Below are 21,046 nucleotides of genomic sequence, written 5' to 3'. Positions count from 1 at the left end.
TGAATGCTGAAAAATGTGAATAAACATTACATTTGAAGCAATAAAATGGTTAAAGAAACATGTGAGCAAAAACGCACTGCTTCTGTTTTAGAATGTGTGGTTTTCAAAATGTAAAAATCTTTTTTTTACCCACATATGAGTCATTGTCACCACCATCTTTGTTAACCACATAATTAAAAAAAACCCAAGTCTAATTGTTGAACCAGGGATTCAATGATGTTGGGGTTTTTTTTCCCCACAACTTTTAAAAAGCATGAGTTTCTACTAAATTCATTTTTAAACATGTATTCATAAAAGACACACTACAGCCATCAAGTACCATAAATTTAATACATTTTTATTTTATTTAAACAGTGCCTTAAATTTAAAATATACACCAATCAGGCCTTTACTCCCCACATGCATCAATAAGCCTTGGCCGCCCATGACCCTGTCGCCAGTTCACCACTGTGTGGATTATTTTTTATAGATACTGACCACTGCAGACCAGGAGCATCCCACAAGAGCTGCAGTTTTGCAGATGCTCTGACCCAGTCATCTAGCCATCACAATTTGGCCCTTGTCAAATTTGCTCAAATCCTTACGCTCAATTTTCCTGCTTCTAACACTTCAACTTTAGGGAAAAATTGATCACTTGCTGCCTTATATATACCACCCACTAACAGGTGCCATGATGAAGAGATAATCAGTGGTATTCACTGTCCAGTCATAATGTTATAATGTCAATGTTATGCCGGTGTAAATGTTACATATATAAATTTAGCCCCTATTTTGCAAGTGATATACTGTGTATATACTCTAAACAATAAAGAATAATTACCTGTCAAATTGCTAGAAACAGATTCTTGACAACAGATTAATATAAATATACAATATATGAATAAATGTTTGACAACACCTGAACTTTGGTGGTGCTTTTTGAACATCCCATTCCATAATTAGTCCCTATTTGCAGACATAATAACCTCCACTCTTTGCTTCGATTCTTGTGTGGATGGGAAGATTTTTGCTCATTCAAACACAGGGGCATTATAGTAAAGTCAGCTACCGATGTATGGTAAAGAGGCCTAGGGTGCAGTCAGCATTCCATTTTATCTCAGAGGTGTTCAGAAGGGTTTCAGGTAGCCCTCTATAGCAGGCCACTTAAAATCTTTAATTTTTACCCATGTAACGTTTATCTTCATGTAGTTGGCATTGTGCACATGGTCTGGAAAAGGTTTGGTTCTCCAAGTTCAAGTAAAGGGAAATTTTAAGTTACCACATTCAAATACATCCTATACAACAGTGTGCCTTCAAATTTGTGGTAAAAGTTTGGAAAAGAATTACATATAACTGGAAAAAATCAAGTGTCAAAATACTTTTGTCGATATATTGTATGTGCTGTAAATGACCTAAAAAATTAGTTTTAATTTAATTTAGTTTTAAGTTGTAATTATTACAACATTCTTTGCATGCATGATTCATTTTCATGGAGACATAAGATCATGCTTAATGACCATTTAATGTTCAGGAAAAAAAGACCTACATCATGTGACCTGGTTTCTGTATGCACCACATATATGAATATTCACAAAGAGAAGAGCTTTCATGGATGAGTGAATTCTTTCTAAACAAGAATATGACTGCACAAATTGCAAATGAAAAAAAAAATCATAAAGGTTCTGGATCACCGTACCCAAGGTGGAAATGCTTGGCTAATGGAGGGGTGGTGATCTGGATTTTAGGTCCAAGGATACCTGTAGTCATTGAGAGAACAATTAACTCCATTTTGCATCAAAATATTCCTGAGACAGATTAGGCAATATGTCTAGCAATTAAAGCCAGGCCAACGATTTCAGATTTCAACATGATCAATAAAAATTGTGTTGATAAATGACAATGCAAATGTTCTCACCAGCAGAGGGGGTTCAAAGTTTTCCTTTAAGGACTCAGGAGCTCTTTGAGAAGATCACGGTCAGTGGTCATGTGAGAGGTGGAGAGCAGTGTTTCCTTGAGCTCTGGCAGTCTGCAGGGTTCTGCCGGTGGTGTGATCACTGTGAATGGATCTTGCCAGGGATCAGCATTGTTTTATTTTATTGTATTTGTTCATGCATGTGACTGAAGATTTTGTATGAACCCGTGCTTAACTGTTTTTGGACTTAATATGGAGTGCACTGGTTCAAACACGACCAGTGAACCTCGTGATGCGTCTCCTTTGGAGGGGAAAATGACACTCAGCTCGGTATCGGAAGACAGTGGAAACAGAGAAAGTGGCATTTCTCAGATGGGAAATTCAACCAGAAGTGACAGCGAGGTGTCACGTGTCGCACCCGTGATGTCACCCACATCCGCTACACGGCGCGTGAACCTGCCCGGTGTTATGGACGCAGAGGGGAGAGTAGACGAGTCCAGGCTGAGGATGTACATATTCAAAAATGGTAATATTACACCAAAAGGGGTTTGTGTTTCAACTTCATTAGGAACACCGAGCCTGCCATGGCAAAATAGTTATGAAACATTTATATAAATACACTATATTGCCTGGTCATAAGTATGTGATTTTTGATCATCGCATTCCTTATTCAGTCCCAATTTGCACGTATAATTCCCTCCACTCTTCTGGGAAGCTGTTCCACTGGATTTTGGAGTGGGCTTGTGGATATTTGTGTTCATCTGCCACAAGGGTGTAACTAAAGTCAGGTACAGTACTGATTTATTGTGAGGAGATCTGGGGTGCAGTCAGTTTTCCAGTTCATCTCAAAGGTGTTCTGTAAGGTTGAGATCAGAAATCTATAGCAGGTCACTCAAGATCTTCCTCTACAAACTCAAGATCCTTCCTCTACAAACAATGCAAAACATATCTGCATGCCCAAATTGTGCACAGGGGCTTTGCAATGCAGCTCCAAGTTAAAGTGAATGCAAAATGTTATTATACCGCATCAAAAGACCTTTTATACATTTATGTGCCTTCAGCTTTGTGGCAACAGTTTAGAGAAGAACCACATATAGCAGGAGGAAATGTCAGGTGTCCTAATACATTCGTCCAAATAGTGTGTGTGTGTGTGTGTGTGTGTGTGTGTGTGTGTGTGTGTGTGTGTGTGTGTGTGTGTGTGAGATAATATTTTATATATATATATATATATATATATATATATATATGTATATATATATATATATATATATATATATATATATATATATATATATATATATATATATATACAGTGAGGAAAATAAGTATTTGAACATCCTGCTATTTTGCAAGTTCTCCCACTTAGAAATCATGGAGGGGTCTGAAATTGTCATCGTAGGTGCATGTCCACTGTGAGAGACATAATCTAAAAAAAAAAATCCAGAAATCACAATGTATGATTTTTTAACTATTTATTTGTATGATACAGCTGCAAATAAGTATTTGAACACGTGAGAAAGTCAAGGTTAATATTTGGTACAGTAGCCTTTGTTGCAATTACAGAGGTCAAACGTTTCCTGTAGTTTTTCACCAGGTTTGCACACACTGCAGGAGGGATTTTGGCACACTCCTCCACACAGATCTTCTCTAGATGAGTCAGGTTTCTGGCCTGTCGCTGAGAAACACGGAGTTTGAGCTCCCTCCAAAGATTCTCTATTGGGTTTAGGTCTGGAGACTGGCTAGGCCACGCCAGAACCTTGATATGCTTCTTACAGTGGGAGAACTTGCAAAATAGCAGGGTGTTCAAATACTTATTTTCCTCACTGTATATATATATATATATATATATATATATAGATATATATATATAGATATATATAGATATAGATATAGATATAGATATATATAGATATAGATATAGATATAGATATAGATAAGCATTGTGGGTGTTCTTGTGGACAGGATTTATTTTATTTTTTTTTACAGAATGAAGAGACAATATTGTTCCATTCATTGTTAATGGGGAAAATATCTGAACCCAGACTTAAAGACTTAATTATGATCATAATTTCAACTCTGTATATCAAAAGAATTTCCCCCAAGAATTTCCCTATTTCTAGCTTTTCCCCAAACAGTTCGCAGCTGCGAAAGTAAATGAGCAGTTGTGGCACTGGAGGTCCCCGAAATGCATTTAATTAATTCTTGCTCATATTTTCATTAAAAACTTTTACTCAAAACTTTTTTGTTTTAAGTACAGGAAAGTACATTGAGTGTAAGGCATCAACATTGCATTTTTATTTGTATCTGTCATTGTTTACTAGGTTTAAACATCTCAGGCTGTGATTTAGATTAGATTTGTGATTTAGATTTTAGATTACATTCAAATTTACATTAGAATTAAAAGAATTAGAAGTGCCCCATAACCTGAAAACATCAAGTTAAATTTCAGGAAAACCTCTCACAAGCATGTAAGGACTGTTTGGCTGTTGACTGATGTTGTGCTCTTGTCAAATGCAACATTTGAGCCTCCAGAGAGATGCTAAAAAGTTCTGCTTTTATGACTGCTATGCCGATACACACAGTAAAACACACAACACTTGTCACTTTTGTCATATTATATAAACTAATGCAAACTAATAGTAGGTATTTGTGGGCACGCCGACTACAGAACTTTATTAACAAAACTAGTAATCTAGTTGCACCATCTGTTCATGCACTGGAATGAGTAACACAGGCTGGCCTACATCCACCACACACACCCAGATGAGAAATTTCTCCACATTGTGAACTAGAGTTAGTAATACTGGTCTTTTTGCTTTCACATTACTATGAAAACAATAGAAGGGCAGATGGGTGTGCAGTGTTAATCATGTGATAGACTACCTCAGGGCACTTGTAGCAAAAACAGTCATGCAGACATAGCCAACAACTGTCTAATAATTTTAAATGTGTAAAAACAAAAAGGTAAAATGAAGAATGTCTGGAGAACTGATGATCTTTTTTTGTTAGATATGAAAATTTTAATGTTAAATAATCCATTTTGACTAGCTCGAGCTTTAATTCAGTTTACTGCTATTCACAAGAATTGAATTGTGAACACCACATAATGTATAATTCTATGTATTGTTTTAATACTGTGTTTAATATGAAAAATAATCTTTGTGAGGAGTCTCCAATGCCAGCATAGATAACTAATAGATACATTTTCTGACATTTTAAAGTCTTCAGAACAGATTTTAAGAACGGCAGTGTAGTTTTTTTTAACAATTCTGTACACCTTTGTTTAGACTACTGAAAAAGATGCGGTACACATTTCAAAGAAACCTTTGTTATATGTTATGTGTGGTGTTTTTAAGCTGTTAATAACACTTTCCTGAAATGGATTTTTGAAAAGCAAATCCTAATTCACTCACAATTCTGAAGAACTGAAACTTATTGCAAATTACAATTCCGCCTTTTATGCTCTACATGACTCATCTAAAAACAACGATTTATTTAGTGTTATTTTTATACACAGCCCATAAGGCTAAAGACGTACATAATAAGATTCCTTTAAAACCTTCAAAAAGGGGGATAAAGTCCAGTCACAGCATTGTGTGGTTTGTTTTCTCCTGTCTTGCTTATATGGGAAAACAATTATTGTGGTGATACACGGATTTGGATCAGTATTTGACCTTTTTTTTTTCTTTAAGAAAATCTCTCTGTTTCATCTAAAATGTTCCTGAAAAAAATTAAACCCAGTGTTAACAATATTATATACAGTATATATTTACATTATGTAAATCTTGAAAATGAACATCTTTTCATTTATTAAGCTGCTATTATTAAGTTAATACTCACTTTATTACATTAATTTAAGAAGGAGTTTGTATTGTTTAGCCCTTTGCTGTTAATTGTAATTTCAATGAGTAAGCTTTTCTACTTACTTAAACTTAACCAATTTTTACTGGTGAAACTATACGTCCATGGCGGATTACTTTATGCCGATTCCCACAACAGGGCTTTGCTCAAGGGCCCAAGAGTGGCAGCCTGGTATGCCCAGGACTTGAACACACAACCCCCAGATGCAAAGTCCAATGCCTTAACAACTAGGCTACCACCTCCCCCTGCATAGCAATGCATAACAATAATTGAAATAAATCATAAAAATAAAGAAAGAACGACAAAGGATACACTTACAAATGGTATAGTTTTTTCACTTATACTATATACATTTTTCAACTAGTCTCATTATTTAAAAATGTTTTGTTCTTGTGTTCACAATGAAATTTTGTTCAGGTTTAGTCTTCACTTTGTCATTAACAGACTCCTGTAACACTGGCAATGCCAAAAGCTCTGCATCATTTCTAGAACCCCACCTAATTCACAGGAACAGCACTAGAGACTTACTTAACCAGCTTACTGTGTGTGTTTAGGTGGTGTGTCTCCAGAGGAGCGAGGCCTGGTGTGGCGCTTTTTATTTGGAATGTACCCGTGTGGCTCGACGAGTCTAGAGCGCGCCCTGTTGCTGGAAGAACTGTCAGTACGTTACCATGTTATGAAGAGAAAGTGGCAACGTCTGCTTCCTGGAGCTGTTCATCTGCGTCTTAATGGCACTGATGGTAAACCCCATTCTAAATGTTTCATTAATAAGTCCATTTTACAGTTTTATTCAGATGTAACCATCTTGTCTCATATTTTTTCTCAGCTGAGCTGCTAGCAGCTGTGCAGTATTTTGAAAAGAGACAGGTGAGAGAAAGCGAAATGCAGCATGACCAGTACAAATCAGAAGAGGTCAGGGAAAGGATTTCCTTCCTGGAGCTTCAGGCACAGGTAAAACTAATTTCTCCATGCAAAATAAAAAATTTAAAGCACCAGAGAAGGCCAGACTAAGCCAAATCTAATGTTGCCCATCAGTTTTCATGTGGTCAGTACAGTCTGTTTGATACATTTGCTGCAGAAGACAATATAGTATGCAATCAGCATAACACTATACACTCAATATAACATTCTACTGCACTTTACGCATTTTATTGTCTTTTATAATAAAGTTTAGAGATTTTTTTAAATGATATCATTCTATACAGTGTTACACAACTATTTGTGAGTGATATTTTGTTTATTAAAGTACATGTTTATACCTGCTTTGAAAAAATAAGTCAGGGTTATTGCTGTTATAAAGAAGTAGCAGAAATTGGTCCAACATCTATTGCAAAATTAATCAGAACAAATGAGCAAATAGCAACGTTATGTTTAAATACAATAGAAATATTAGGGTTTGATATAAAGCAGTTGCAAGTCTTAGATGAGGAAAAAGTACTTATAAACAATACCAATATTATATACTGATATCAGAACCACCTCTGTGGCTTAGTAGCAGCTATGAAAAAATCACCTTACCCGATTTTTACAAACCACATTTTCCACAATGAAGAACGGAAAAACTGATACTATGTCCAGTGGTGAAATCAGAGGTTTAAACCTGTGGTGTAGACATGCTTTTAAACCACAGCATGCCAGTGTGTGCATAAGAATCTGAAATACAAGGTTCATATTTTAAGTTTGCGATACTTGAATATTAAAAATAACTATTTGTTTTGCACTTTTTGGTAATTTACAAAAATGTATTAAACATACTGTATATGATCATTCTCAAATAATGCACGATTAGAAGTAAAAAAAATAATTGTAATAGTCGTAATTGTCACCTCTGAAACTGAGTCACTCTCGTTTCCCTTTCTAGTAATGTTTACCAGTAATGTCCAGTTTCTATCTTTATTACTAACTTACACTTTAGCAATGAGTGATCAAAGCATGGTCAGAATATGTAAAAATATTATAAAATAAAACATAATAATAATTTTTATTTATGTATTTATTTTTTACCTTTATTGTATTTTTATCCTTGTAGGTCCTTTTTGAACGGGTGACTTTTGACCTAGAAGAACTTCAGGAGGCTATACGCATTGTTGACAAAGACGTCCCGAGGACTGATAGAGGCCTGGCCTACTACAAGTCTGTGCAATTTTTTTTCTCCTAAGAATTTTTGGTGTTTCAAAAATCTTGTTGTAAATGATCTATAATGACCCATATAATTAAGTGAGTCAGATTCTCTCACTAAAGAAGGCATTTTGGGTCAAGTCTATAATGTGCACTGGGATTTAAACAAATTCACTTGACTTTTTTTTTTGCTGTGCCCATAAATCAACAAATAGATTGCATGTCTAAAAAAGCATTGACATATTTCGATAGATGTAAACAGCTCTTATTGACATAAAACAGCACGTCCTTGTAGCCACACCACTTTATCAAACAACCTTTGAGCCAAAAGAAAATAAATAAATTGACAAAAGGACACACCTTACAGGGGCACTGGAGATAGACCTTAAATGATACATGATTAGACAGTAATTTTAAAGGTTTTCTTTTGCAATAGGGCCATTCCATACACATGTAAGGGCTTTTAAATAATTGTTTAAATGCTGCCGATTATAAAGAGAACATTAATAAAAATAAATAAATAAATAAATAAATAAATAAATAAATAAAATAAAATAAAATACCATTTACTGCAGGTAACAGTTAGTTATTTGACCTTTTAGATTCTTTGTTCACATTTTGACAAGGAATAGAACGACATCTAGTGGTAAAATCTTTAAACTCATTTTTGTAATATAAGCTGAAAGGAAGTGAAGACAGGAACAGCACCTACAGACATGCCTCCTGTACAAACAATGCAAAAAAAAAAGCATAATTCATTACACATAAACATCAATAAAAGTTCATCCAAAACAATTGTAAAAAATAAATTAAATAAAGAATTGCAAGATTTTCAGGCATATACATTTGCTTATCATTAATTAAGCATAGAGCTGCAATTAGGGCTCCACGATATTGAAAAAAAAGTGAATGTGATACTGATAAAGATGCCAAAAAGAAGTAGTATTCATGTGAGCATAACACACAAAAAAAACAGTTCCTGAGTGTGGGGAATGAAGAAATCTTTTGCAGGTTAAACATGCACACCACAATTAGCACTCACAAGTCCAATCCTACAGGATCCAGGATCCTCCAGGCTAATTAGGATGGATTGCCTGCACCTGCCAGGCCATTTTTTAAGGCCAGATTATGACGTTGCTCATCGGACTTTGACCCACACAACAGGGTTTGGCCTGGGGAACAACAACAACAACAACAACAACAACAACAACAAAAAAGGACATTAAAAATTTGACAAAAAAAAAAAAAAAAGAGAAGGTACTTATAAGAAAAACAGAATAAGAGGAGGGTAAAAAAGGAGAGAAATCTGTGTGAAATAGGTGTGATACAGACAGAGAGAGAATCTTTGTAGAGATTCATAAAAAAATTTTGACCATTCACTCAAGCAAGGGTTTTTAATTTATCATTTCTTAACCATCCCATTAAACACATTCTATATGGCCAAAGGTTCGTAGACACCTTTCACAATTGTTACTTGTTTTTTTCCGAACTGTTGCCATAACTTTGGGCGCACACAACGTGATTGAATTTCTTTGTAAGCTGTATTACAATATTCTTTTAACAGAATATACAAGGCCCAAACCTGATCCTGTGCACAAAGCAAGGCCCATAATCACCTGGTTTGGCAAAGTAAGCACTGAAAAACTGCTCAGCGTCCTGACCTCAACTCCACTGAACACCACTGGGATAAACTGATCTCAGCAGATATCAATGCCCAATCTCACTAATGCTCTTGTGGCTAAATAAACACAAATCCCCACAGCTAATATCTAATGGAAAACCTTTCAATAAAAGAAAAGAAATTGGGGACTAAATTCTGAAAAGATGTACATATAGTGTATATTTATAAGATAAGGCTTCTTAAAAACTATTTATTTTAGTTATCCAGTACCCCTCAGTGATCAGTGACAATTTTAAGACAATTCAGATTTTGATTGTGTTAAAATAGTGGCTGTTTTTAATATATATTTGGACAAATAGGAATATGAATATGGTCATAACCAGCATAGAGGGTTAAAATTTCACACTCACCACACCCAGTTACCACATGGATAGATCCAGATATAGAAAACGACTGTACCCACTTGCTGTATATCAGATGTTGAAAATCTCAGATTATTTTTTGTTGGTTGAAAACAGTTTTTCATTAAATAATAAAAAAAAAAAACATAGTATATTTTCCTCAATAATAAATAACAAACGGTATATAAATGTATGTATAGATAGGTTGATGTAAAACAAAAACGTGTGAATGTTGGTAGTATCTTACTACTGCAAAATAGATACTATGATAATTATTTTCTCAGATAAGGGAATGAGTAACCCAACACAGAAGATTTAACTTTTTTTTCCTACAAGGTTATGCTGTAAAGCTTTTTGATATGTGTGGGTTTTTTCCATAGGGATGAAGGCCTGGGTAATCTACTGGTGCTGAGAGATATCCTGATCACCTATGCTGCTTTCCACCAAGGCATGGAACACTCAAACCCTAGATAGACTGTTGTTTACTTAGGAATGCTTAAATGTCACCTCTTTTTCTTTCATTGAAATCTTAATGACTGTGATTGTTTCTTTTCTTTTTCCCTGCTCTCTCTCAGAGGTAAGTTATGCGCAGGGTATGAATGACCTGTGCAGTCGCTTCCTGGAAGTTCTGGACTCAGAGGTGGACACGTATTGGAGCTTTTGTAGTTACATGGAAAAATTTTCAAGAGACTTCTGTGCTGATGGGCTACACCGCAAAATCGGTGGGTTTCTTTGGAGGAAGAACAACTGCGGCTGTATATTAATTTAACAGAGTACTATGATACGTGACATTTTAAGGATGATAAAGTTTTCTATGAAAGGACCATTATCAGAAGAAGCTTTCGGTGTCAGCATTCTGTACCAGTCGAAGCAAAAGCTGTTAATTCATGTTTTCTGGCCTGGAAAAGGTTAAAAGTCAGGATAGAGAGTTTTATACTCCCTGGCTGGAAAATTGATATGGTAAAACAGTGCCATTATAGGAAAATAATTGTCTTGAAGATAGTAACAGTAACTGTACCTGTTTTATTACAGCAAAACCCTTGAGGAGCTTTCTGCCTTGCTGATCAAATAAAGAACTAGCTTGCTTAATATGTTTATTTTTCGATCAGAATTGGAGGCAGCTCTGCTGAAAGAGTTGGATCCTCATCTTCATGCTCATCTTGTAAAAGACAATTTGGATAGTCTGACATTTTGTCACAGGTATATGTCAGCCTTACCTCTATTCTGTATCCTTTGTGTTTTATTTTGCCTTTCTTCACAAGCGAGTGTAGTTTCACTTTTTTTGTCTGTGTGTTGCTCTCTGTTTATGTTCCTTTCTCTTAAAAGTGCCTGTCCCTGTGGATGTGTTGCTGTGCAGGTGGTTGTTGCTGGGTTTCCAGCGGGAGTTTGAACATAGTGATGCTCTCAGACTTTTCGAGATTCTCAGCTGTGATCATCTGGAGCTCATTTCTCAGCAGGTTGACCGGGCACGCTATCAGGAGCGACTGTCTTACAAACACAGCCGTATGTTTTCGTATGTAGTAAATCCCGTCTGTAGTAAATGTAACAGAAAGCTTTCTTCCCATTTAGTCGTTATGATTCAAGAATTTGACCTTGGTAATGAAATTTGCTTGAATTACATATAAAGGTGTTAAAATTGGGTTGTGTATTTTATTTTGATTAATCCTGTACAATATTTTGTAGAGGACGAGGCTGTGACAGAACCTCAATCTATTAACAGAGAGTTCACATTTGAATTCTTCTTGTGTGCCACCATTCTGCTGGACAACAGAGATTCACTGCTCAGCTGCAGAAATGAAGTCCAACTGCTACAGTTTACAAACAGGTTGCTCTTCTTTTCTTTGTTTTTTTTTACAAAAAGCTTAATTCTAAGCCTTAAACAATGCTCTTATAAATCTGCATATCTGTGTGCATAGGCATTAAAAACCTCCAGGATCGTAATATCTACTGTTGTGACAAACCTTTGTCTATTTCATTTAAACTTCAAAACCATTTTTTTAGTTCCTTCACAACAAAATAGTATTGCATAAGATGATTCAGAGAAATATGAAAGTGTTACCATTGCCTAATCTGTGTCTCCCAGATGGGAATAAATGCAATTTTAAATCTGATTTCAAAACTAAGATTCTTCCTCCTTTAAATCAGTTTTTACTTGCTGCAGTCATATCTGTGTTTCTCATCAGGGATACATTTAATGTAAAATTATTTATCCAGATTTCTATAAAGTTGCTTTGTGACAATGCTCATTAAAAAAAGTGTTGTTCAAATGATACATGACACACCAGAAAAGAGCAGGTTAAGAAAACCAGAAACACAATCAAAACCATAGCAATCAATAATCCAAGGCTTGGTAATGTGTTTGTTTCCAAAGTGCATGTGAACTAAGAGTCTGTTTATAATATGAGTGTGCCTGTGATTAGTCAATGACAATGGCACATTTGCACATGCACATGTGGCTTTAGTGTACATACATATAAATGCAGTATATATACATACATTAATTATATACATGTGTATTTTTTGTATATTCTTGTTTTGTCCTTGCTGTCTCTTACTCTATTACCCCTTACATGCATACTTATTGGTATACTCTCCTGTATAGTTTATTTAAGTTTTCTTGATTTACAGTTTTTGCAGTAGCTGCATCTCATTTCACTTTTTGCACTTTGTACCTGCTATGAAATTGCCTGAAACAGCTTTTCATCATAATCAGTTATTTATGTTCCATATAATTGACTCCATTTTCTGACAAGACTAATTAATTAAATTGAAAAAGAACATTTATTTAAATTGAAGTGATCTCAGTCTAGGGTTATCTCAGAAATTCAGCTTTTGTAAATAGCCATAGGTGACATGGTAAGGAAGTGCAGGTAGCATGGCATTAAGAGCATGTGGTGGTGCTCATGAGTATTTGAGCCTGGGACAACCCTGGGACCTTACAGAGCTAAAAATGTGCATGTGTTGCTCATATTACACAGGTGGATTATTATGACTATTTGCTGTTAATGATTTATTTGGTGATAATAATAAAATGTAATACAAAAATGAACCACTTGTAACATGTGAGGTTTTCTGTTTTCTGTCTGTGACTGTGTCTAGCCTGCAGGGAACTCTGGATTTGAACAGCAGTCTAAAGAAAGCTGAGGAGCATTTCTACAATTACTGCAAGCGCTCAGCCAGCGATCGCCTGAGTGAGCGTTACCGGATACACAAGAGCAAAGGGGAGCCCTTCTTCTACCAGCTGCGCAATCTCTTCTCCTGAACTAAAGGAGGGTGTTCTGGATATTTCTGGAAGAGGCCAGTTAAAATGATTGAATTTGAGTATGAATTTCTGGATCTTTCAGAGGAAAGAGTGCTTTGACATGCACAGAAATGTTAACATGGCTATAGACTGAATAATGCTGCTTAAATAAGTGACTGCTTTATATTTACTTCGACCGGGCATAACATTATGACATTATAACATTATGACAGGTGAAGTGAATAACACTGATTATCTCTGCATCATGAGACCTGTTAGTGGGTGGGATACATTAGGCAGCAAGTGAACATTTTGTTCTCAAATTTGACATGTTAGAAGTAGGAAAAATGGGCGAGTTTGACAAGGACCAAATTGTGATGTCTAGACGACTGGGTCAGAGCATCTCCAAAACTGCAGATCTTGTAGCGTGTTTCCCAGTCTGCAGTGGTCAGTATTATTCAAAAATGGTCCAAGGAAGGAACAGTGGTGAACTGGTGACAGGGTCACGGGAGGCCAAAGCTCATTAATGCACATGAGGAGTGAAGGCTGGCCCGTGTAGTCCGATCCAACAGATGAGCTCCTGTAACCTAAATTGCTGAAGAAATAAATGCTGTTGATGCTTGATGGGTCTAAACTGTTTTGTCAGCAAAAGGGGGACCAACACAATATTAGGCAGGTGGCCATAAATTTATGCCTGGTTTGTGTATGTATGTATGTATATGTGTATTAGTCTGATAAATTGACTTCTATTCCCAATCCTGTTGAGTCCACACAGTAAAAGCCCTTGTAAATGTATGTTTTATTTTAATTATCTTTAGGGCATTTTTTGTGCTGTACGTTCCATGCTGTAGCACATATTACTCATCAGAGCACACACAAAAAAAAAGCTGAATCTTCAGATTGAGGAATGTCTAAAAAGTTTGATTGGGAACCACTGGTCTGGTATCTGTAGCTTATTGTCCAAATATCACTTCAAACCACAAAGATCTGATTTGAACAATGTCAGCATGTAGCATGTAAAATAATTGTTGTTAGAAAATACAGAGGAAATGTTTACAGTCATTGAATATGTTTGAGTTTTAAGAAGCATTTATCTAAATAAAGGCATTGTGAAATAGTTAACGATTTACGGTCAGTGAAATCCAGTTGCAATTACAATTACAGTTACAATTATTTGTTACTGTTAGAGGACTAGAGGTAATCACACTAAATAACCCTTTCAATAAATGTTTATTTTTGCATTATTTATTTATTTGAACTTAAATAGTACATTGTTAAATAAAATTTTAAGCCATAAACATTAATATAGAAATTATATAAAGAAAAGTCAAGTAAAAATCCAACTACATTATTATTGCCAGGCAATATGCAAAAACAATTATGTTGCACAGAATACAAAGAGTAGTTAATATGTGTTTTTTTTTTTTTTTTGGATGATTATTGATTCCCAGAATATATTCACTACAAAGTTTTGTTCTGAATGTTTGGACCAGACCCCCTGTAGATATATTAGAGTCTTGATACTTGTGAATCAGATTAGATCAGGATGTAATAATAGAAACACACATATGTACAGAGTATTGATGCTGATCTCAGTAGGGTCTTACAGAAACCAGTGCACTGCTCCTTCTAGAAGAGCCTCTAAAGCGAATCGCAGTCAATAGTTAACGATGCTCAAGTGTCAGTGGTTCAGAATTGGACAACCCACTGGGACTTTAGCTCTTTTAAGGAAGGTGTGTCCTGCTGGCACATACGTGCATCTAAACACGAAAGGAAATTACTTGTATATATCTTTAATTGAGGTTTATGTTTTTTATTTTATGTTTGCGGAACAATATATATATTTCAAGTGTTTTTATTAAGTTTACTCATACACAAATGGTCCTTGTGTGACTGTGGCTTGTGTTGGGGGCGTTGCAGGGGAATGCAAGTGTCATTTATTTTAAGATTACTGTCACATTTAAGTAACCTTAGCCATGTGAGTCACTGAACCATTAAACAGAGGCCTCATAGTATAAGCTGCTCTGCTTTTTCTGTACTGAAGATGAATAAACTGAGTGTATTTTTTCATTTGTTGTATTGGTCCTCTCCTTAATTATGACCCCAAATAATTTTCAGGTTCTTACTTTTTGATCAAACCTTTATCTAAACTACTGCAGCTGAGCAAGGCAACTAAGCTGAATGATACATTAGTGTTTCAATGTACATTTAAAAAATATCATAACACATCATTTAGATGTCATTGATTTATCCTAAAGCTATATCCCATCAAAAAGTATTTAAACTGACCATTATTCTTGCATTAGCACTAGAAGTGGATAGTGCCGTGTCAGTCGGTTACAGACAGTTGGCCTGAGGAGCACACATGGGCAGTGCATTCTGGAACTTTCTCTGTGTGATAAGATCAGGTGACTGAGCGTTGGCTGCTGTGGCTATATACGCAGAAGTGTCTGGAGTTTTATTCTCTGATTTTAGCAGGACAGGAGTGTGAACAGGCCAGCAACCTTCAGGGCTAAAGCCAACCTACATTCTCCATACAGTTGTCTCTGACGTTTCCAGGAAAGGGAAAGGTTTGTTTCAGAGTGTCGCAAATGGCCTGCAAAAGTGGCTTTGCTTCATGTTTCAGTCTGTTCTGGATATTTGTGTTGCTTTTTGGCTGTTGGCTTCTGCTTCGCCAGCTGCAGAATTTCAGCATTTTGTATGTCTGCTTTTGACATTCTGTGCTTGTATAGAGTGCTTAATAATTATAATAAAAAAGTCTCATAAAATTAGCAAAGAAGCCTAAATTGAGAAATGCACTCAATGATGTATTTGATTCATTCAGTTTAAATATTGAATAAAATTACTAGCTGGATTATATGCCACTATCAAACCTATAATTACATATAAGCATGAATAATATACTTCAACTGTATTTGTCCCAAGGCATTCTCTAAAATATTATTTAGCCCCAATGTATAATAAATCTCTCGCCGTGCTTCTGTTTGTCTGGCATAATTTGCTATCTGTGCAATCAACTTTCTTCCAACTTTTCTCAGTGTAACTGTAAGAAAGGATTCCCATTAAGTTGTTCAGCAGCTAGCAACTGACATCAAGAATCACACACGATCAATTCTAAACCCAGTAAAGTTTGAGTGTTCTGAATCCTGTACCATGTTTTTACTGACACGCTGGGGAGAGTACAATCTCCTGATCAGCGCACACCAGATAGTGAAACTCCCTTATATGGTCCTTCGAGCTAGATAGGAGGAAACCTTCCTAAAATTAACTAATTCACATTTGTATGAAGGTTTTTTTATGATTATTATTTGCTGAAAAAGCATTATGCTACTGATCATCTATATTATATATCAACACTGCTTTTTAATTAAACAATCTCAAGAGGCTGGACCATGTTATAAGCAATAGAACAATATATATTAGATTTTTTTCCACAATCTTATCATTTTGGGCTTCTCTGGGAAAAAATACTGCTGCTAAATTTTCACAGCAGATAGACAGATATACACTTATAGGTTTAGCTTATATCTACAGTACAGCAGAAGGTCAGCATATGGTTTCCGTAGGGGTTGTGTTGGTGGCCTTGACCTTGGAAGTATGTCTAGTTGAAATAGAATTTTGTACATATTGGTAATCCTAAACCAAACCCTAATCTAAACAATGTATGAGTAATTGTGGCTCTCTCTCAAATTATGAATAGCAGTTTACTTAATAGACCATCGCAATGGGTCATAAATAAGCATCATAATGGAAATAAGAATTTGCTCTCTGGACATGATGGACCCATATATTTATATGTTTATTCTAATACAGTGTCAAATACTATCAAGCAGGTATTCACTAGCATTTCCTAAATCTGTTGATATCTTTTGACAGTGTGCCCACGCTGTGCGCTGTTTATGAAAACAACTGGACCTAAGTGATCTCTCTCTTTTTCTCTCTCTCTTGCTCTCCATTTCAGAAGCAATGTCTAAAGGTCCAGCAGTTGGCATTGATTTGGGTACCACCTACTCATGCGTTGGCATCTTTCAGCATGGCAAGGTGGAGATCATTGCCAATGATCAAGGAAATCGAACTACACCCAGTTATGTTGCTTTTACAGACACAGAGAGACTGATTGGAGATGCTGCCAAGAACCAGGTGGCCATGAACCCTAACAATACTGTGTTTGGTAAGATAGTGTGCGCTGCAGTGAACCATCATAGGGGCACTTATGTAGCCTTATGGTAAAGATCTTAGGTAAAAACATAATATAAAACTGTTGCTGTTGTTGTTCAGCTTTATTGGGGATTTTTGTGGCATAGATGGCTAAACAAAAGCTAAATACTATAAATACTGCCTAAAATGTTTCTATAATTTTTAAATCTGTACACAGATTCATTGCAGTATATTGACTCTTTCTAGTGGGTTGATATTATTAGATTTCCAAAACGGGATTGTTCTTAACATAATATACAGATGTTCACATGTAAATACATAAAGTTTCACATTCTAAATAATTACATTGTTTCTGCCAAGATGCCAAGCGCTTGATTGGGCGTCGATTTGATGACCCTGTGGTGCAGTCAGACATGAAGCATTGGCCTTTTAAGGTGGTGAGTGATGGAGGCAAACCTAAGGTGGAGGTGGAGTACAAGGGAGATATAAAGACCTTTTATCCTGAAGAGGTGTCCTCTATGGTCCTCACTAAGATGAAGGAGATTTCCGAGGCTTACTTGGGCAAAGTAAGTTGATTCAGAGAATGCAGCGGCTTTCATTTGATGAAATCAAGAGATTGTTTTATACAATGACATTGTAGAAAAACAAAAAACAAAAAAATTTATCAGTAACAAAGAAGCTACTCATGACTCTTATGAGTCATAAAAATGATACCCAATGCACTCATTGGGCATTAATGAAAACAACTTTAGTGAATTACAAATGTAAATAATGTAAACTTTGTCATGCAGCCGTCAATATTATGTTGCGTGAACAGTTTCAGAAAGCATCGGTCCAACCATGTTTTTCAGAAATGTTTCAAAAATCTGACTAATCAAATATATCTAACGTTTTTATTACTTTTACATTTCTTGCCTCTTTAGCCTGTAACAAATGCTGTTGTCACAGTACCTGCCTACTTCAATGACTCCCAAAGGCAAGCCACAAAAGACGCTGGCACCATTTCTGGCCTGAATGTCCTCCGTATCATTAATGAGCCAACAGCAGCAGCCATTGCCTATGGGCTGGACAAAAAGGTATGCCGCTGATTTAACCACAGGCGAAGCAAATGAAATGATAGCATTTTGTTCAAAGGGTTAGTGTTAAGGGCCTTGCTCAAGGGTCTAGCTATGGCAGGTTGGTAGAAGTGGGACTTAATAAAAAAAAAAAAAAGATTTCTGCTAAATTGTTTGCTTTCCATATGTGCAAAAGCTTACAGTACATTGTGCTCTATTGTCTTAGGTTGGCTGTGAGCGTAATGTCTTAATTTTTGACCTGGGTGGTGGCACCTTCGATGTGTCCATTCTGACTATTGAAGATGGCATCTTTGAGGTCAAATCAACAGCTGGTGACACTCATCTTGGAGGTGAAGATTTCGATAACCGTATGGTAAACCACTTCATCGGTGAATTTAAACGTAAATTCAAGAAGGACATCACAGGCAATAAACGTGCAGTACGTCGTCTAAGGACAGCTTGTGAACGTGCTAAGCGTACACTCTCCTCCAGCACACAGGCAAGCATCGAGATAGACTCACTTTATGAGGGTGACGACTTCTACACCTCGATTACGAGGGCACGTTTTGAGGAGCTCAATGCTGACCTCTTCCGTGGGACTCTAGAGCCTGTTGAAAAGTCCTTGCGTGATGCCAAGTTGGACAAGAGCCAGATTCATGACATCGTTCTTGTCGGAGGGTCCACTCGCATTCCTAAGATCCAGAAACTACTGCAAGACTTTTTTAATGGCCGTGATCTCAATAAGAGCATTAACCCCGATGAAGCAGTGGCTTATGGAGCAGGTATGGGAAATTTCCTCCTCAAGCGTAGTACATATGTACCTACTTAAGTAGTACATATTCATTGACAAAAGTCAAAATCCAAAAAGTAAAAAATAAACTTTTACACATGCATTATTCACTGTTACATTCACATTTTCCTATACAGCTGTCCAGGCTGCAATCTTGTCAGGCGATAAGTCAGAAAATGTCCAAGATCTTCTTCTGCTGGATGTCACTCCATTGTCTCTGGGGATTGAAACAGCTGGAGGTGTGATGACTGTGCTCATTAAGAGGAATACTACTATTCCTACCAAACAAACCCAGACCTTTACAACCTACTCAGACAACCAGCCTGGTGTGCTGATCCAGGTACTCCTTGTTAATAACACATGGTACCTTACTATGTCGATCAAAAGAGCTCACATGCTTCACCTGCTTCTTGCTTCAGTTGGTCACTTTCCTAATATGTATTTTGTTATTATAAATTATCTTTTGTTTGTCAGGTGTATGAAGGAGAACGAGCCATGACCAAGGACAACAACATTCTAGGCAAGTTTGAGCTGACAGGCATTCCCCCTGCCCCAAGAGGTGTTCCACAGATTGAGGTGACCTTTGACATTGATGCAAATGGCATTCTCAACGTGTCTGCAGTGGACAAGAGCACTGGCAAGGAAAACAAGATAACTATCACAAATGACAAAGGTATCAGCAGAAGGAAGCCTCGGAAACACAACTAGACTTTGTTTTCCTTTCCCACTATAATTACCTCTGGTTCTTTCAGGCCGTCTTTCTAAGGAGGACATTGAGCGAATGGTGCAGGAGGCTGAAACATACCGGACAGAAGATGAAGTTCAGAGGGAAAAGGTCACAGCCAAGAACGCTCTTGAGTCCCTGGCCTTTAATATGAAGAGCACAGTGGAGGATGAAAAGCTCAAAGACAAGATTAGTGATGAGGACAAAAAGACAATTGTGAACAAGTGTAATGAGGTTATTGCCTGGCTCGATAGGAACCAGGTAACAACAAATTAAAACATGCAGTATTTATTATTTGTGGAACTGGGGAATTTGTGGTAATTTGTGCTTGTTTTAGTTCAATCAGGGGTTAAATAAATGGATAAAATTAGCTTATAACAAAATTCTAATATTTCTCTTTTTATCTGTCTGACCGCAGACTGCAGAAAAGGATGAATATGAGCACCAGCAGAAAGAATTGGAGAAAATATGTAACCCCATCATTGCCAAGCTTTACCAGAGCACTGGTGGTATGCCAGGTGGAATGCCTGGTGGAATGCCTGGTGGTCCGGGTGGGTTCCCTGGTAGTGCAGGTGGCAGTGCTTCATCTGGCCCCACCATTGAGGAGGTTGACTAAACCTAAATGCACACCAGGAGAAGAGAGAGAAATCCATGCATCAGCTACCCACAACCAGAAGTCATTTTCTTAAACATATTTTATACTGCACTCTTATTAGCACCTGTTAAATGCAGCCAGTGCCAACTGAGACCAACATATTGTTTGTGACCAAATCTGGTATTTCAATGAAGACATGAAAGTTTTTATTTAATAAAATTCAATGCATTTTTTAATGATTGGTCACAATATGTATTTTAAGTTAGGCTTATATTATTTGTTCCATTAGTTCCACTTTTGCAGCTATGCTTTATTAGTTTTCTCAGTACTTAGTTCTCCACAGTTCTTTGGAAGCACTTCAATAAAAAACAGTGGATTCTCTTCATCCAAGTGTGTGTGTGTGTGTGTGTGTGTGTGTGTGTGTGTGTGTGTGTGTGTGTGTGTGTGTGTGTGTGTGTGTGTGTGTGTGTTAACCAAAATGTTGTACATCAAATAAAATGATAAAACAAAGACCTATCTGTCCTGATCAAGCTAGCATATACAGGGAAGTATTGTTTTTAGTATAAGTTCATTTCTATTAGCTATAGTTAG

At 36.4% G+C, this 21,046-nt stretch overlaps 2 protein-coding genes across 2 annotated transcripts; both read left to right on the top strand.

The window, feature by feature from the left end:
- The first annotated feature begins 384 nt into the window (after positions 1-384).
- LOC310729784 (uncharacterized protein) lies at positions 385-15,203 on the top strand. Its single transcript, XM_083548272.1, has 11 exons — positions 385-451; positions 620-2,417; positions 6,307-6,492; positions 6,579-6,703; positions 7,782-7,885; positions 10,273-10,340; positions 10,468-10,614; positions 11,002-11,092; positions 11,250-11,395; positions 11,576-11,717; positions 12,992-15,203. Exons 2-11 carry the CDS (start codon positions 2,111-2,113, stop codon positions 13,152-13,154), a joined length of 1,479 nt encoding a protein of 492 aa, XP_083404398.1. The 5' UTR covers positions 385-451; positions 620-2,110; the 3' UTR covers positions 13,155-15,203.
- A 266-nt stretch (positions 15,204-15,469) lies between these two features.
- Positions 15,470-20,840, top strand: LOC310729775 (heat shock cognate 71 kDa protein-like). The gene is made up of 9 exons (XM_083548230.1): positions 15,470-15,703; positions 17,095-17,304; positions 17,652-17,857; positions 18,215-18,367; positions 18,573-19,128; positions 19,274-19,476; positions 19,611-19,809; positions 19,889-20,121; positions 20,279-20,840. The coding sequence occupies exons 2-9, from the start codon at positions 17,100-17,102 to the stop codon at positions 20,474-20,476; spliced, it is 1,953 nt and encodes a 650-aa protein (XP_083404356.1). The 5' UTR covers positions 15,470-15,703; positions 17,095-17,099; the 3' UTR covers positions 20,477-20,840.
- The last annotated feature ends 206 nt before the right edge of the window (positions 20,841-21,046 follow it).

Source organism: Silurus aristotelis (genome assembly GCF_946808225.1).
Source record: "Silurus aristotelis genome assembly, chromosome: 8".
NCBI classification, from domain to species: domain Eukaryota; kingdom Metazoa; phylum Chordata; class Actinopteri; order Siluriformes; family Siluridae; genus Silurus; species Silurus aristotelis.
Note: the sequence above shows the minus strand (reverse complement) of the source record. Positions and strands in the feature narration are given on the sequence as shown.

What these genes read in the sequence shown, in the direction of transcription:
- LOC310729784 (XM_083548272.1), top strand. Translation starts at nt 2,111, where the DNA reads ATGAACCCGTGCTTAACTGTTTTTGGACTTAATATGGAGTGCACTGGT. An exon ending in GATGTACATATTCAAAAATG is followed by an intron (nt 2,418 to 6,306) that starts GTAATATTACAC and finishes GTGTGTGTTTAG; the next exon opens with GTGGTGTGTCTCCAGAGGAG. An exon ending in CTATGCTGCTTTCCACCAAG is followed by an intron (nt 10,341 to 10,467) that starts GCATGGAACACT and finishes GCTCTCTCTCAG; the next exon opens with AGGTAAGTTATGCGCAGGGT.
- LOC310729775 (XM_083548230.1), top strand. Translation starts at nt 17,100, where the DNA reads ATGTCTAAAGGTCCAGCAGTTGGCATTGATTTGGGTACCACCTACTCA. An exon ending in AGCAGTGGCTTATGGAGCAG is followed by an intron (nt 19,129 to 19,273) that starts GTATGGGAAATT and finishes TTTCCTATACAG; the next exon opens with CTGTCCAGGCTGCAATCTTG. An exon ending in AGCCTGGTGTGCTGATCCAG is followed by an intron (nt 19,477 to 19,610) that starts GTACTCCTTGTT and finishes TTTGTTTGTCAG; the next exon opens with GTGTATGAAGGAGAACGAGC.